The sequence below is a fragment of the Crinia signifera genome, chromosome 3 (genome assembly GCF_055691185.1).
Source record: "Crinia signifera chromosome 3, ASM5569118v1, whole genome shotgun sequence".
Taxonomy (NCBI): Eukaryota; Metazoa; Chordata; class Amphibia; order Anura; family Myobatrachidae; genus Crinia; species Crinia signifera.
In genome coordinates this window covers 192,397,540-192,415,714 of record NC_139219.1, presented here as the reverse complement: position 1 = coordinate 192,415,714, position 18,175 = coordinate 192,397,540, and the positions used below count along the sequence as shown (strand labels likewise).

General features: G+C 40.0%; 1 protein-coding gene across 2 annotated transcripts in view; it reads left to right on the top strand.

The window, feature by feature from the left end:
- TTK (TTK protein kinase) overlaps nucleotides 1–16,994 on the top strand; it is a 47,853-nt gene extending 30,859 nt beyond the window's left edge. The window contains exons 14-22 of one of the 2 annotated variants that reach the window (XM_083177151.1): nucleotides 23–106; nucleotides 1,670–1,827; nucleotides 1,913–2,064; nucleotides 6,006–6,130; nucleotides 7,577–7,657; nucleotides 10,035–10,211; nucleotides 12,256–12,346; nucleotides 14,075–14,172; nucleotides 14,727–16,994. In XM_083177151.1, the coding sequence (XP_083033277.1) occupies nucleotides 23–106; nucleotides 1,670–1,827; nucleotides 1,913–2,064; nucleotides 6,006–6,130; nucleotides 7,577–7,657; nucleotides 10,035–10,211; nucleotides 12,256–12,346; nucleotides 14,075–14,172; nucleotides 14,727–14,816 (1,056 nt within the window). In that variant the 3' untranslated portion in view covers nucleotides 14,817–16,994. The remainder of the gene's footprint in view (nucleotides 1–22; nucleotides 107–1,669; nucleotides 1,828–1,912; nucleotides 2,065–6,005; nucleotides 6,131–7,576; nucleotides 7,658–10,034; nucleotides 10,212–12,255; nucleotides 12,347–14,074; nucleotides 14,173–14,726) is intronic. The other variant, XM_083177150.1, reaches the window with a different exon arrangement.
- The last annotated feature ends 1,181 nt before the right edge of the window (nucleotides 16,995–18,175 follow it).

The window sequence follows — 18,175 nt, the reverse complement described above, 5'->3', positions numbered from 1 at the left end:
TGTTTTATTTATTTTTTTGCAGATGGCATCAAATGCAGATTGCATTGTAGTCAAAGGACGAGTATACATCGTTTTAAAACAGATTGGCACTGGTGGTTCTAGTAAGGTAATATTGACATTTTGCTAAATAATCATTGAATGAATTTTACTTGGCCTACATATGCTTTCATTTTCTTTTTTTTTTAGAAATATCTCTGGCTGCACTGCACATCACCATTTTGTTTTATAGTGGTGGTGTGACTTCTAGCCTGGCACCACTTTCTGCTGGAGCAAAAAGCATACTGCATTGATTGCTCAGTATGTTATCGCACTTTCTGCTCAAAGGATTTCAAAATAATTGTATTTTTTGGCCATAAATGTCTGAGCTAAGGTTTATTAAACTTCCCTTAGGCTACTGTTGCCTTCTACCGCTTATTTTATTTAGGCACTGTCCTTGCCATGGCACTCTTCATCTGTTTTGTATAGGCTTTATAGAAGTGCAGCAATTGCCCATAGCAACTAGTCAGATACTACTTGTTTATCTAGCACCTAGAAGATAATAGGTTAAATCTGATTGGTTAACATGGGCAGCATCCTTAAGCAGCCCATACACGCTGCTATGATGGCGTGCTTTCCGTGCTGTACTCGCACTGATCGCATTGCATTGCCTGTGCACACGTTGTGCATGCAATGCGATGAAACCTAAGTACAAAAAGTATGTGCAAGCACATACTTTTTGTACTGTGCGATGACGTGCCGCGGGAGCGCGCACCTCAAAGCACACATCGGGACAGCAAGCATAGCAGCGTGTATGGGCAGCATTACTCCTGTAAACTGTCACTTTAGTAAAATATATCCTTTTTAATCAACAAATATTTGCTCTTTGCATGTCGAATCAAACAAAACGTTCTATAGATCACAAATAAACACAGGCTAATGTTTATAATTGTTTCCCAGCTCCAGACTTCAGGAACCCATAACACTGAATGTTTTTGAAATCTCCTAGTTTCTGCAAGTGGAGATACACTTTTTAAAAGAGCCATGCGAGGGGCTGATTATTTCCGTTGTGACTTGAGGAGATCTGAAGTTGGAAACACTGACTTAGAGGGGAATTTATTGCCTGTGGCTAGTCAATTGCGCACCTTTTTTCACCCACCACTTTTATTAATGCCCATTAAATTAACGGGTGTTAACTTAAATTCTGTGAAAATGAAAAGTTCTCAAATCTGTGCTTCATATCTGTTAATGAGCCTATTTAATAGGCTTATTGGATAGGCCTAGCGGGACCAGTTAGTCCGTGGTAAACAACCATGACTTATTGAATTCGCCCCTTAGGTGTCATAATTTTGTGCGTCAATATGGTATAATGTAGAATTCTAATTTTTATTGACCTTTTATTTCCTCTTTCAACTTCAAATGTAATGCTGGAGGTACATTTTTCAACTGAATTTTAAAACCGTGCAAGATAATATCGCCCCAAGGCCATTGTTTAATTATAAACATTGGATAAAAAAACCTACAAATTTAAATTTATTTAGAATCACCTATCTCATTAGACACCTATGTGTATAGATACATTCAAAGATAGATGTGTTTATTTGTATAGGTTTCTCTTTTATATATGTTATCTTAGAATTGTGTGTGTTTATGTATATATATTTTCATTTTTATACTACATGTCTTGTTGCAGGTGTTTCAGGTGATGGATGACAAAAAGCATTTGTATGCAGTAAAATATGTGAACCTGGGAGATGCCGACAAACAAACTATTGAGAGTTATCAGAATGAGATTTCTCATCTAAACAAACTTCAGCAGCACAGTGATAAAATAATCCGGCTTTATGACTAGTAAGTCCAATTTTGTTGTTGTAACTAAAAAAATAAGTTATATTGTGACAATGTTCTATGAATCTAATTCTACACTTCCTTAAAGTGAAATAACTGAACAACACATCTACATGGTGATGGAGTGCGGGAATATTGATCTTAATACGTGGCTTAGAAAGAAGAAAAATATTAACCCATGGGAGAGAAAGAGTTACTGGAAGAACATGTTGGAAGCAGTGTATACGATTCACCAGCACGGTGAGCAACCTTGTAGTACCTTACAGTTCACACGGAGTTAGCCATTCAGAGTACCTCTTGTTTATCTGCTTGTTGGGCATATTTATTTGTTTTAGACACATAAAGTATAATTTCTAACCACAGCAGTAAGAAATTAAGAGACCATTGCTCAGATAGATACCTGTAATTGTGGCGTGTTGGAAGTCCTTACTTTACTACTTGGTTTGTGGAGCCTCTGTATTTATCTACATAGCAATCAGACCATGGGGCAGATGTATTAAGCTAGGCGATGTGATAAAGTTGAAGGTGAAATGGACTAGTTAATCAGCTCCTAACTACCATGTTTCAAACCCAGCCTTAACTTGACAATTAGCCGATTGGCTGTTGCATTATCACCGCTTTATCATTTCACCAGGCTTAATGCATCTGCCCCAGTGCAGGAAGCTGTCCAAAATGTACCATATAGGTAAATTCAACATTATAGCCGCACCATTAGAACCACTGAGGTTGCTTTCACAGTTTTAAATGGAGGGCCAGGGCATATATCATAGCTGAGATGCATGCCAGGGGTGTTTTTAATATTTAAGTAGCCCCCCGAAATTGAGTTTTCAGGGATTATCCCACGTGTTCTGTTAAATATGTCCCTGTAAGTGTAAAAGCGCTTTGGCTGCCTTATTAATATTGAAAGGGAGAGGTGTCAAGCCTGCACTAGGAACACAGCTTTTACCTCTTACTCTTCATGGTTTAGCTCCGTGGTTTCCAACTCCAGTCACAGAAACCTCCAACTGATCATGTATTGAGAATTTCTGCCTTTTTAAGGCATGCAAGATAATTGCTGACATACAAATATACATTATCTCATGAATACATAATTAGATCTACAAGACAGGTTGGGAGTTATTTTAGGACTAGAGTTAGGAATCACTGGTTTAAGAAGTAAAACAATTTCCACAGGCTCTCTACTGAAAACAGATGCATGGCTCAAAGACAAAGGGTAATGAACATTCTTTGTATGTTTAGAAATAAACATAACATTTAAATAAATTGACAGGTCTGCTTTAAACCATGTTAATGATAGATAGTGCTGTAGGTTATGTTATCCATAATATTCTATTTGAACCTATTTTCTGCCCCCCATCCTCAATTTGTGGTGAGCTCCATTATATATACTGACCATTTCCCTGTATATTAATATTGTTCTACCATTTTGCAGTTTACAGCAACAGGTTTTTTTTATTGTAGCCTGTATCTGAAAGTCTGCAGAAGCACATTCAGATGCCTTTAAATGTTTTCCTCCTTTTTTTTTTTTTCTTCATTCCCCAGTCACCTAGAAATGTTAAGTGATCCTTTAATTAAGTATCCCTAAAGCAGGACCTAACGTACGCAATTATTGCCTCACCGATCAATGGTCTGCTGCATCTGTCAATTGTAAAGTGCAATGGAATCTGCTGCACTGTATAAGAAACTATAAATAATAATAAATCATTCTGCTTGTGCACTGTGAAGGGCAAGTACCCAATATTTATCCTGATTTTCAAAATAGAGAAACTGATGAAGATCTCCTCCCCCAGGCACCAAACTAAGATTTTGTGGCCATACACATATATATCTTTGTGTATGACCGATATATCTGTTGGGTGTGAGGCTGTTTTTTAAAATGGCTGTCTGTGTACAAGGCATTTTTTCCTGACAGTGTATGGCCAGCCTAATGTTTAGAGAGGCTTTTTTTAAGCAGATAGCACTAACAATATTTGAAGTATTAACACGTTTCTGAAATGACTGTAAATGTAAAATTACTGTATTACACTGGTCAATAACAGAATTGTTGTATGTGTATTTTGGGTACTGGTTTCCTAGAACGGCGCCCACTAAGCAATTTGCTTAGTGGGCCATTCTGCGTACGGAAATCGCATCGCATGGGCCATTTTAGTGCCATGCGATGTGCGATGCGATTTTTTTTTCATGTCATTTATTCACTGCTATGTGTTCCCCAGGGCATCGCATCGCACCTCCCGCAAAATCGCATGTGATTTTATAGGGTGTGCAATGCCATTACATTAGGTATACAATAATATGATTGTATGTCCTAAAGAATAGGTTTTACGCCCCCCCCCCCCCCCCCCCCCCCACTATCCATGCCACCCTGAAGCATGGCGAGCGGCGGCGGAACGCGCCCTCCGAATTGTTCATACCCCCACTATCCACGTCAGCATGGAGTTGATTTTATATAGTGTGGCGAGCAGATGCGGAATACATGTAAAGCAATCCGCGGGGCTCGCTGCCCTCACCATGCTTCTGGCTCGCTGCGCTCGCCATGCTATATAGCATCAACTCCACGCCAATGTAGATAGTGGGGGTATGAAAAAGTCGGACGCGTTCCGCCGCCCATCGCGGGGCTCGCTGTGCTTGCCACGCTTCGGGGTGGCATGGATAGTGTGGAGGGGTGCGTAAAACCTATTTTTCGGACATAAAATCATATCATTGTATAGCTAATGTAATGGCATCGCACACCCTATAAAATGACCGCATGCGATTTTGCGGGAGGTGCGATGCAATGCGATATAGTGGGGCACAAAGAGCATTGAAAAAATTACATTACAAAAATCTCATCGCATGCCGCTATAATGGCCCATGCGATGCGATGTGATTTCCCTACAGTGCCGAACGTAGAAAATCTGTGCGCCGTTGTAGTAAACAAGTACAGTTTTTTTTTTTTGTGTTCTAAAGGCCCCAATACACTAAGCAACTTTTCCCCTCAGAGAAGTCTTATCCAATCCTCCTTGAGCTTCTGGGGTGACAGGAATGCATGTGATACATCACATGCAATCCCCATTTCCTGCTGATGCGAGTGGGTCCGATCCAGAGATCTTACGTGCAGCATGTATGATCTCCGGCTCCGATGCACATGGGATGGCACAGCAGATAGACTGTCAAACATAAGCTATTTAGGCTGATTTCACACGATTTCTCAGCTCGATCCACCGGAATCCTTCACAATTGATAATTCTGGCAGTATAAGATGTATGTTCAGTCATTGGGGCTCTTGCTCATTGATTCTTCAAAAGTTTGCTTATAAATGACCATCCATCATAATAGAAATGCATTTCTTTCTGTACTTACTGCACATAAAAACCGGTAACAGTCGTATGACAACCATGAAGTAGCTTTTTAGAAAAGGCTCAGCATCAGAGATTCCTAACTTCATTGCACTTTTGCTAGTTTACACTATTTACTATTGATTTTTTAATTTGAGTGAGAACAGTAGGGACAAGCACAACCACGATTTAAAAGGATTGACCAAAACCTACCTCTCATCTTCCAGAAAAGAGTAGTGTTGAGAACAGTGCGCTTGTTGACACTGATAATGAATACCTTACTCTTTTGCGCATCAAGCTTGTACTCCATGAAAAACTTTATTAAAGTGCTGTGCAAAATACAAAATCGCATACTTGAAAAAGGAGGTTTCCCTGGATCAATGGTGTCAAGTTTAAGGAAAGTATTTGTTAACCCTCACATCAGAAAATTATAGATAAGGGATTTGAAGGAGATAAATACATTGAGGATACTACAAGGTAGAGTTTGAGAAGTACCTGCACAAATATTTTGGGGAATCGCAAGGTCTAAACTTATTCTGAAAAAATGGGTGTCCCCCCCCCTCCCCTTATGTGGGATGCAGTTTGTCTTCAAAGACGATGAATACTGTGGGGATGTTTATAACAAGGCAAAGCATTTGCTTTATCACTGCTGTACTCCATAAGAGACCCTTCTGAGGCAGAATACACATGGAAGTTTTACAGACCATTTCTAAACTACAAAATTGTCTTTTTGATTAGATTTTAATCTGAATTTAAATATAGGGGTTAGAATAGAGAAAATTGACAAATTGTTACTCAGCAAATTTGCTTCTTAATCATGTTCCCTAATGTGTGTGCGCATAAATCAGTACGCCTGTTCTTTTGCAGGTATTGTTCATAGTGACTTGAAGCCAGCAAATTTCTTGATTGTCGATGGGATGCTTAAGCTAATAGACTTTGGCATTGCCAACCAAATACAGCCAGATGTAACCAGTATTGTGAAAGATTCACAGGTAATTCTGGTTCATCGCAAACACCCTGTGTATATCACGGTGTATGTATTTTTGCTGATTAATGTAAGTGTGGTAGTGAATGTTATAATTGTATCCATACAATCTGTTATTAACAAGTCTTATTGTTGTGTTAAATGGTTACATGCGACAGAGTTGATTGGACATTTTAATTTGTACCAGATTGACGGTATGCAAACTGCTTTTCGATTTGTTCTGGGTTACTGCATTTTTATTAAACCATATTTAATAAACATTTCTTCAGCCTTGGGAGCAAGAGTACATTTTTTACCTTCCTATGGTCCCAAACCAAGGTAGTCTTTTCACCTTTACTTTTGCGTTAACCACAGTTTCTAAGACCCCTGTTATGGTTGTCTCTAAGGGTAATCCATTTTCGCTTTCCTGCCACTCAGAGCCAGACATTCTGATCCACAGACCTCTCATCAAAGAATGGTAGGGAAAGGAGGCTGTGATTAACCATATTTTCTCAAATGTGGTTGTCCCAAATCTGATGGATCAGAGATCACAAGGGTCTTACTCAAACCTGATTGTATTGCCAAAGCCAGATGATGCCAACAATTGGGGCAAGCTGGCCTCAAAGCAAACTGTATCTCTTTTAATTGGGCAGTTATTCAGCAAGCTTGTCTCATATCTTCCAGGTTTTTGGCTCAGTCCACTTTTTCTTTCTTTAGTCCAAGTAGCAATACTTTTATTTTTGAAAATTATTATAGCACAACAATGTGAGCTCCAAGAGGGTTTTTTTTTGCTTTAGGCCTGCTTCAGATGGAGAAAGAGACTTTGAAACACCAGAATTCAAAGTAAATTTGCTAATGTTAATAATACTCAAAAACCATACAGGTCACTTAATTTGTAGATCACAATCTGGAAATCATTTTTAGTTAACGATACTATCCATATTCAAAATACTTTAAGAGTTCTGGCATTCCTAATGAGTATAACCTCAAATATCGAACGTGATTTACCTAAAAGTTTATCTTTTCGTTTAATCTTGTCAGATTTAATGATTTCATATTTTCCTAACATTAGTCCAAAACCACTAAACATTTATTCAATGCAACAGCATTACCAAATAAATTAATAAAAATATGGTGTAACATGAATTAACATCATGAAAGAAGCCGAAAGTTCCCTTCAGTCCTATGCCCCTCCCTTTTATAGAAACTGATGAATTTGCACCAAGGACCTTATTCAGGTCGGTTCGTACAGACCCCTTAGTTGCAGCGTAATTTCTGCACATGTGCAGACGCAAAGTGCGTGCACCCATGGTGAACAAACTGTTCGCTAGGTGCACGGTGCTGGCAACAACGGGGGAGCGGCGGTGGGCACCGTCGGAAGGGGAAGTGTGAAAATCTCAGGTGTGTGTGTTTGTGTGTTTTTTTTGGTGCATGTTGCAATGCTTTGGCTAAACATAATTCACTTTCCTGTTAGGTGGGTACAATTAATTATATGCCACCTGAAGCCATAAAAGATACAACCTCTTTTGGAGAAAATGGAAGGCCCAGATCAAAGGTAAATTATTTTTGTATAGATATTCATAGCTTGTGTATGCAATTTTATATTTCCACCTATTTGTTTTCTTAATCCCTTTGACTGTTCATAAATAAAAGAACAAAGTTAGAGCCTCCATTATTTTGCATTTTCCTGCCACCTTTTCATCTACATGCATGCTCCTCCTCATCGCAAAGATGAGGGGCAAGAACTATTAGAGCTACAGTATAGGGCCAGATGTACCAAGCTTTAAAAAGTGATAAAATGGAGTGATAAACAACCAGCCAATCAGCTCCTACCTGTCATTTTTCGAACACAGCCTGTAACATGACAGTAGCTGATTGGATGGCTGTTTATCACTCCATTTTTTTTTTTACTTTTTGAAGCTTGACACATCTGGTTGATAGTACGGTGTACCATTAAAATAAATTTTATTTTTAAACATTACTTTCCTATTACCAGTGTATTGTGGTGTTTTTACAGGCACAACATTATTGCATATTCTTTCCCTATAGTGTGCTGAGAGAACCCATTACATTTCACACTACAGAACATATGAATAATACTAAAACCTATGTTTTTTTACACTTTTTTTGTGGGTATTTAATCACCGGCGACCATCTCCTGCAGCTCGCCACTTCCCGCAACTCTTGGCCACGCCCCCTTCTCGTCCCACTGCAGGCGGGCATTGAATTCCGCCTGCATGTTCTCGGATGAGCAGACCGAGAAAGGGACAGGGTCAAGGCAGCAAGCTCGACAGCCGTTGACCCCCGTATTGAATACCCCCCTAAAGAAACCAATAGAACGTAGGCATGTATGACACTTATCCTGAAGTACAGCCCCGCTATTAAGTATGCGGACTGAACAGAGATGGACACCTTTTGCATTGGGTGCTCCATGTGACCAGTCTGCTTTCATAGGGCTTTTTTTTTATTCCTTACGTGGGTTATGTGAGATTTTATCAAGTATGTTTTATTAGTTTTGCAAGTTCCATGTTTAAAACAAAACCAGAAAACAAACACACAATACATTAAAATAAAAAAGTTGCCTAACATTACATAAATCCTGCATATTAAGAATAATTCAATCTTGGGGACATACTGTACACAATTTAGTCCATTGAAGGGAACATAATTGCTGTAATGGTAACTGGTAGGATTCATTATCAAGTTCTCTGAAATAGGTAATTTCTTTGGCATAAAGTAGGCACAATTCAGTTTTCTAAAGGAGGATAGATGATTTGTTTGTACTTCACTTGTGGTAGACATTTGATAAGTCTAAAGGCCCCCATACACTATGCGATTTTGGGACGATTTCATCCGATTTCGGCACTTTGTGACGATAATCGGATGAAATCGGCCCAAAATCGTAGGTATGTGACATTTGATCCGATCCGATGCGCGGTCCCGTGCGCATCGGACCGGATCAGGGAGGTCGGACTGTCTGTACATACGATCACGTCCGACCTCCCTGTATGCATATGCCTGCCACCTGACAGGCATATGCATACAGACACCGGGGGAGTTGTGGGGGCGGCCAGCGGCAGCAGTGGTGGGGGCGGCCAGCTGCGGTGGGGACGGGCGGCGTGTGCGGTGAGCGCAGTGTACTTACACATAGCAGCGGCGGGGACGGGACGCGCAGTGGCGGCTATTATATTTTTAAAATACTTGTCAAATGACCGGCCGCTCTCTGATTGGCCGGAGAGCTCTCAGCCAATCAGAGAGCGGCCGGTCATTTGACAAGTATTTTAAAAATATAATAGCCGCCACTGCGCGTCCCGTCCCCGCCGCTGCTGCTATGTGTAAGTACACTGCGCTCACCGCAAACGCCGCCCGTCCCCACCGCCGCTGCCCGCCCCCACCACCGCCGCTGGCCGCCCCGACCACCGCTGCCCGTCCCCACTACTGCCGCTGCCCGCCCCCACTACTGCTCACCGCCCTGCAGCTCCCCGGGTTTTTTTTTACATGGGATAAATCTCATGCGATTTATCCCATGTAAAAATGGCACATCAAGTGCCAAATTGTATGTGAGCCTCCCGGGGAGCTGCCGGGCGGCTCGCAGGTAAATTGGGTCCGACTTGTCCCTAGGACAAGTCGGCCTAATGTATGGGGGCCTTTACACAATAAGATGTGATGGTTAGCAGGCTGCAGGCCAAAGGATAGTAGGCATTGCAAACTGTATAACTCTGCCGCATAGTTAATCTTCCCCCATGTGTCAGTTCTAGATAGTGAAATCTTGATTTATAGCAGGGAGGAGTTTCGCTGAAACTTCTGGGTTATCAACAAGGCTAATTAGATTCATCGATTGTCTGCTCCCCAATAAATGGAATTCTACGGGTACAGGTAAAGAGAATTTTCTTTTTCTAGTGGTGGGACCTAATACATTGTCCTTCTTTCAGATTAGTCCAAAAGGTGATGTGTGGTCTCTGGGATGTATACTGTACTGTATGACATATGGCAAGACTCCATTCCAGCATATTACTAATCAGTTCACAAAGCTGCAAGCAATCCTAGACCCATGTCATGAAATAGAGATACCTGATCTACCAGAGAAGGACCTGCAAGATGTACTCAGAGTAAGATTTTTCAATATTGTGGAAGTAATCCATGTTACAAGTATTACAATTCTGTATTTCTGGCCTGGGATTTGAGGCAGGTCTCAAAGACATATTTTAGTACTGTGCTATGAAATATACCCAGCCATATAGCACTTGGCCAAATAGATATTTTTTAAGCAATCTTTCAAAAAGCAATCGTACAGTCTGTCTCTATAAATGTTTCAATAGGAATTAAAAAAAAATGCACTATTATACAGACTGGTTGGGATCATTTGGTCTACAGCATGATGGTCGACAGTCATTAGGTCGACATGGGGAAAGGTTGACCGATGTTTTTCACTGGTTTTTGACCTGGATGTCAACACAGTCGACATGGACCCAGTTTAAAGTGCACTGCATCGCTATGCACCGGGTACGGTGCCTCGCTACACTCGGCACACTATTTTATTTTTCTGCCACATCCTAGTGGATGGTAGGGCATGAAATACCACCTGTCGGCTCAAAAAAACTGTGAAAAACTACGTCGACCTTTTGACTGTCTACCATCATGCTGTAGACCAAATTACCATATCCCATACAGACAGCATCACAGAAAAATATAACTTTTTCATTTTAAATAAAGTTGTTTTTCTATTAACAAAAATAAATGTGGTACAGCGTGATCAATAATTACATAATGGTCAGGTGTATATATTTTTTATTATATATTCCCCCCCCCCCCCCCCCCCCAACTAATCCCGAACATTAACCAACCTAACAAACATGATATACTAAAACTAGCTGGATGCACTCATACTACATTGCTGCCTTACTTCACAATTGCCCGGTCTTGAAATGCTAGGCACTCTGTTTGTTCAGTCAGCGTCCCCCGGTGTATAGAGTGGGGATTCCATCCATTTCAACCAAATTTTTTTCAGATTTAGCTGCTTGATTACTCGTATAGACATATTGCTCATGATTAATAGTGGAGTTAACAAGCGCCCGGAAGGAAGAGAATTAGGGGCCATCAATGAGCGGGCAATAATGACCTTAGCCAAAGTACATAAGTTAATAACATACAACAATTCCGCACGAAGTAAAGCCCCCTTTGCGACAGCCCCCAACACACATGCCTGCGGAGTCCAAAGCTTGCCTTATCCTAAGCCAAAAGTCCGTAACCTGCGGGCATTCCCATAGCAGATGCCAGAAGGTACCCACCCCAGTCGAGCAACTGGGACACTCAGAAGAAGAGCGCGCCCCAAATCTAGCCAGCCGCACCAGCAAAACCTTTTTTCATTTTGCTGCATAAGTAACATTTTTTTTAACATTGAATCTAAAACGAAACCGGCCGCTAATGGTCAATTTTCATATCTAGTCTGTGAGCGATGCTGGAATTTTTAGCGGATATTATGAGGATCTCCCACAGCAACATTGGCTTTCAAAGGGATAAAGTCTGTTCTGGTTACACATTTTTATTATCTATATTTGTGGATTTCTTTCTGCACAAAGTACTTGTAGCATTGTCGCGACACCTTTTAATTGACAATTGAGCCTTGTAGTTTAAAACGCCAGTGTAGAGTATTTGAAGTGATTCTTTTTAATCCTTGTTAGGAAAACTTGGTTCATAGGGTCAACATGCAGAAGACTGATATGGAAAAAAGATTAAAACAAGCAAATGGTTAAAATGGGAAAGGTTGACACATGATAGGTTGGCATAGGTTGATTTTTGGTTTTTAAGGTTTTGTCGTGTGATTTTTTTTTTTTTAAAGCACATTAACCCTCAAGCAGTGAACCGCTTTGGGAAAGGTGCCTCGCTATGCTCACTACACTCTACCACTCCCAAATGTAGTCCACGGGCGTGGTAAATTATGAAAAAGTTTCAAGAATGAAAAATTTGTTTAGACAATTATGTCAACCTAATGCACATCAACCAAAAGTGGCGACGTATTGACTTTTGACCTATTAACTGACCACCTAAAGTCGGGCTACCCTTTCTGTATTTGTGTGTAATTAGTACAGTTGCTATAATTCATCGTTTCAGACGTAGTAATTTTGTATTTCTTTTTTTCTTTCTTTTTAATAGAGATGTTTAGTTAGAAATCCCAAGGAGCGTATATCCATTTCAGAGCTATTAGTACACCCTTATGTACAGATTCAGCCTCCTTCACGAACAGGTACTGTTATCTGCAGTTTTTAAATATTAACTTATTACATTTTCATTTGTGTGCCTATTGCTTAACATGGCAAATGTATGTATCTGAACCCTGCATATTCCTACTCCTACTTTCCCTACCCCTTTTACTATGAGACAGAACACGTAGTACCTGGGTGTGGGAAAGGCTAGTTTAGATTTCACTAATGGTTAACAAGTGCCTAATTGTTAAATGGTTTAAGCTTTATATTCCCGCTGTTAATGTCTTTCTTTGCTTGCTAATTAACTATCCATAGAAATCGGGTTGGCTCCTCATATCCGATCACGTTTGTGTGTAAAACATTTTTTCCCGACACCTTGTCCAGATCCCCCCCCCCCCCCTGTTTCTTTTTTTTTGTAATTAGTTGGAACATGCCGATTTCTTTTGGTTCCTATTTTATATCCCCCTTTGCCTTCAGAACAGCTTCCGTTCTTTATGCATTGACTCATATAAAGCTGGAAACTATTCTTAAGAGATTTTGGTGTATGTATATATAATGGCATCACGCAGTTACTGCTGGACTGTGGTCTACACATTTCCGTGTAAATCTTTGAATTGCTTCTCATCCTAAAAGTGCTCTGTTGAGATCTGGTGACTTTAAAGGTCATTGGAGTACAATTTAACTCATTGTTTATGAAACCAGCTTGTTATGACATCTAAGTGTGTCTTTCATGTGCGTGACGTTATTTAGGGAAAACTATTGCAGTAGAAGAGTGATAGTAGTAGTAAAGTTATAAAATGGATGAGAGTAAAATGAAATATAAATATACATTAATGGAACAAAAAACAATTAAAAATAAAGTTAAAATAAATAAATAAAGGCACGTGTTTACAGCTCTCTTCAGGATGAGAGTCCTTTAAGATATTTACTAGCCTACCTTATTTCTATCACTGTATTGGCGGCTGAAAGATGATAGGCTACGTTGGTGTTTTGTCCACTTTGTGCTGCGATGTCCTGCTGTTGTTGGTGGGGGGGTTGACTCCCAGCTCTGGGGCAGTGGTCGGTAGGAGCGGGGCGTGTCTTTATGGAAGCGCCGCCGCTGATGTAATTCCCACTGACCGGCGTGGTGTTCTTTTGCGCTGATGGCTGACGTCACCCTGCTTCTTTTTGGCAGCATATATGTTTGTCATCTAGGGGGTGTGATAATTGACTTTTATTTATTAAGAACAGGGCGTGCGCTGATGTCAGACGCCAGCCCTGTGTGGACTTCAGCACGCTTGAGTTCGGATGAGGACACCCAGAGTTTTGCTGGGCGCACCCACCATTTTTGGGGCAAATGCCCAGAAAATGCTGGGCATCCCCCTGACCGCCTCCATCCGGCTACCCTCATAGGCGGCCCTGCACATGCGTGTATTGGCATTTGTGTTGAGCCAAAACATTGGTCCCCGGAGCAAATACACCAGGGACCAATCGTTACAGAATTAGGCCCTTAATGTAGTTGACATGTCTCCTTTTTATCTGCAGCTCTGTGTCTGCATTATGCACATATCTCTGGAGATAAAACTTTTCACTTTTCTTCCGGGGCCCCTGTCGCTGTAGGGGAATAATATAACCCACATCCTATGTGTCCCAGCAGCCGCTGGCAAAGGAAATTCTCTTTTATAAGCAATGATTTCTCCACACCATTAATCAGTAGTTGACTAATTGCTAATGCAGGTGTTCTGTAGTAGGAGTATGATATATAAGGCTATTTTTCTGCTTGATTACAGAAGAACAAGTACAGAAAGGTACCACTGAGGAAATGAAACGTATACTTGGACAACTCATTGGCCTGAATTCTCCAAACTCTATTTCACGAGCTGCTAAGGTGGGAATTAGTTTTAAATGGATTTTCTGGTTAACATTGAGATACCAATATCCATATATAACACATGCTTATAATGAATATTACCTGTACTCTTATAAGCCACAGTCTACTACTTATCTGCCTTTCAGGATTTCCCCATGTTTTCCTGTTTGCTATCTTTGTACAGAGTTGACACTGCATTGTAATCTTTTATAGCTGGTGACTCACTAGATGTTTCCACCTTAGGTTACAGTGGTGTCAGTACAGAATCTCCCTATAGCTGTTTCTGTTATCTACCTCTGTGCAGACTTGTAGCAATGGGACAGTACAGTTGAATTTATACTTAACTATATGAAGTTTAATAAAAAAAATCATGTAAACCGTAATGGTAGACAAAAATGGACCGTTGTTCCCCCCTCAAACCTGTGATTTGTCCTGGCCCAGAGGTACAGTATAAGCCGCCATCAGTGTTTACCTCCATACCTGAAGAAATAATTTTCCCTCTTTCCTTTTCTATGGTTTGTTAAAAAAAAAAAAAAATTTTTAAACCTTTTTCTTTTTTTTAAATTCAATAGAATTTGTATGAGCAGTGTAACAGCGGCAAGAGTCTAGACTTTTCCACAATCGGCAAGCAGACTGATCAAAACCCATGGACGATGAAGTGATTTTCTGACTGTGTGTAAACTAGTACGAGACCTCAGCCATGAACATCTCACAGCCCTGAATATCTCACAGCACATCTGACCATGCTCAAATGGTTCACAGTGCAAAGTGTTTTCTCTGTCTGGTGACTCCAGTTATTGTCATGGTCAAGTTGTAAATCTAGAAATATGTACTTTATATATGTTTATTTTATGTCCAAATTTTCCTTTACTCATTGTAATATGTAAATGTATAGTTCACTGCATTCCTGAAATGAAAGTTTTATGTGAAAGGATGAATTTTCCCGCTTTCTGTGACTATTGAGTCTTGCTTTTTGCCACTCTGTTGCCTAAAGTTCTGCCAATATTGCAATTTTAGCAGTGTAAGGTGAACTCCTCCTCAAATATCAGTCACTCCACTCAGTGTTTTTAAGTTTGGCGTTACCACCTTTGCAGTCACCAATGATCAAATAAAATAATCCACTTCAGAAAATATTTCTGTAACTTTAGGCAGTCCGTAACAGAATATGTATTCCTGTTTGTTCATTCATTGTACAACCAGCGTAAAGAAAATGAACCAAATATTTTGTTTCTCTTAAAGGCCTTACTGTATCCCATGTTAATACCTAATAGGAATGGTCAAGGAAAGAAATCCTTTTCTAGCCATAGTAAATGTGCTTTGTTTGTGCTGCTTGGTACATGTAGGTAGTTGAGGTGAATCTGTTATAAAAAATAGCAGTATTACCAAGCACTAGTATGTGTATAGGGGGAAAGGAGGAGGGAGGTGAGAGGGCAAGAGAGGTGAAGGATAATAAAACAAAAACGCAAATATTAAAATAAGCAAACAAAAAAAATGATAAAAAATAATTTGCGTAGAAATGGTTCAAACCCAAATTAAAAAAAAATATATAACACCATACAGGTTGTTTACAGGGGTAATTGAGGGTGCCTGGGTATATCTTTCTAGCCCTTTTCCTAAACAAATTAATTTTTTCATTTTTTGTGGGGGCGTATTTTATTTGCTCCATGTTTCCCCTTTTACACATACAAGCACTTGGCTCCTGTTCTCTCTGGTGGAAAGCTTGTTTTTATTCCCTTAAGCATCCTGTTATGATCCTTGGCAACATGGGCATACAGTAAATGTATGCACTTCAGTCCTAATACTCTTCTCTTAGCTTTACAATACATATTACTGCTGATATTAAGGATCAGCAAAGCCTAGAAATCCCTGTGCTCAGTAGTGTGCAATATCAGAACTTTATTTGTGGAACTTTTCTTTGATAGAACAATTCTAGAAAATTAGTGTTTTATGAAGGGGTAACCTTGTCCTTGGACCCCCTCCAGCCTACATTTTGCATTCACTTGTGTTACCAGAGAAAGATCACTCATTTTTTCCAGTGTCATGGTCTGTCATGTGGCAGCAATGAGTACAACACATTAATGTAAAGAAATAATAATAAAATTACTGTGGATAGAAGACCAGTTTTAATATTCAAGTATGAGGACCTAGTATGGGATATTTCAGCACCCTAATCTATGTAAAGCCCTGCACACACGGGGCAATGTCCTTACACAGGTACACAGCGATGTGTGCGGAGTGATCTGTGCAGAGAGGCGCTTTACCAATTGTTTATAGGCAGATGGTGCATCACCATCTAGTCAGATCGCTTAGAAATGGGGTGAAAATGTCCCTGTGTGTATGCCTTTTACCACTAAATCAAAAGCTAAACAAAGTTATCTTTGTCTGTGTAGTGTTTAGACTGATGATATGTTTGTTTTTGTTTGGCATATGAACACATTCCACACAGCTCACTCCCTCTGTTGGCATACGATGCCAGGACTACTTTTTGTTAGAATCATTGGTTCTACATTTTTCACACTAAATAGTTTTGCTTTTCTGTTCAATTTTATGTATTTTTTTTTTGCATGCTAATACTACTGCAGGGCATGACTCCATGTCCATCTGGCACTTTATGGGAAAGGAGAAAGGATACAAATTCTAAAATGTAGTATTCCATGTCCGTTCCTCAAAACTGATTCAATGTACATACAGAAGATGAAAAAACCTTTGCATCGTTATTTGTGTCATGTAATGCCATTTATAGTTAAACCATTAAAAAGTTTTTTTGTGTTTTTTTTCATAGGATGACAAAGTTTTTTGTAATCTTTAATGGAGAAGTTTCTCTAGTTTGATTTTTTTTTATGGCTAATGAAACCTTATGATGTGGTGGTGTGTTTTTATTTTTGATTTTGTTTAAGTGTTTGTTTGTGTTAACAAATTCACATCTACTTTTTTACTCTGCTCACCCCTTTCATGTTGCATAAATAAACCGGGTCAGACCTGTGTTATTGCTGATTAGACCCGGGTCGATGTGAAAGCACCACAGTCAATATTCAGGGTCAAATAACCTGCTATTTCAACCTGGGGAAAAAAGAAGGGTTATACATGGGTCAGATCCGGATTATTGTGCATTTAAATCTGCAGACCTGGGTTATTTCCTTGCTCTGAGTAGAGTGCTGATTGGTTTTAGTGTCCAGTCAGCTGAGGCTGGCAGGGTACACAATACTTTTCTGCACTGCACAGTGAGGACAAGCATAACAGCTACAATTTGGCAGCAAGAAGTGTACTGTACCGTACTGCACTGTACTTTCTACCTACTATAGTGCACTGTACAGCAATGTCAAACTGGAGTGATGAATAAATAATGGAGTTGCTGCAGATCGGGGGAGAGGAGGAAATCTGTAGGCAAATAACAGGTAGAGTCAGGGATGCGATAACTTATCGCACTATCAGTAAAATGTTAGCGACATCTGGCTTTATTAGGACTGAACATCAAACATTCCCTATCCCCCTCCTTTTTGTATAGACCCCACCTCCTCCTTTGTTCAGACCTCAGAGACCAATTAAGTACTTTAAAAATGACATCACACTGGTTTTAACATGGGTGACCTGGGTTGAGTAAAAATGCAATAACGCAGGTCAATAATGCGTACTAAACTTCTCGGTACTTATGTATTATCTGGGCTCCCATGTTAAATGCACCCCATTTTTTCATACCCCTACTATCCAACTACGCATGGAGTTGATTTTATATAGTGTGGCGAGCCACCGAGCCCGAAGCATGGCGAGCGCAGAAAAATGGGAGCCCAGATATTACATAAGTACCAACTTCTCTGACCCGGGTCCAACCCTGCTTTTGCGATCTGAAAGGGGTGGTGATCCAACATGAGCATGCTATTTTATTTTTGACTATAAAATACATATTAAATCAAATACAAATAATTTATAAGCCGCGAATGAACATTTTTGGGTAAACGTATTAAAGTTGTACAGTAGCTTGTAATGCCATTATGGTCTAAGGTTTAAACATATACATGTGTGA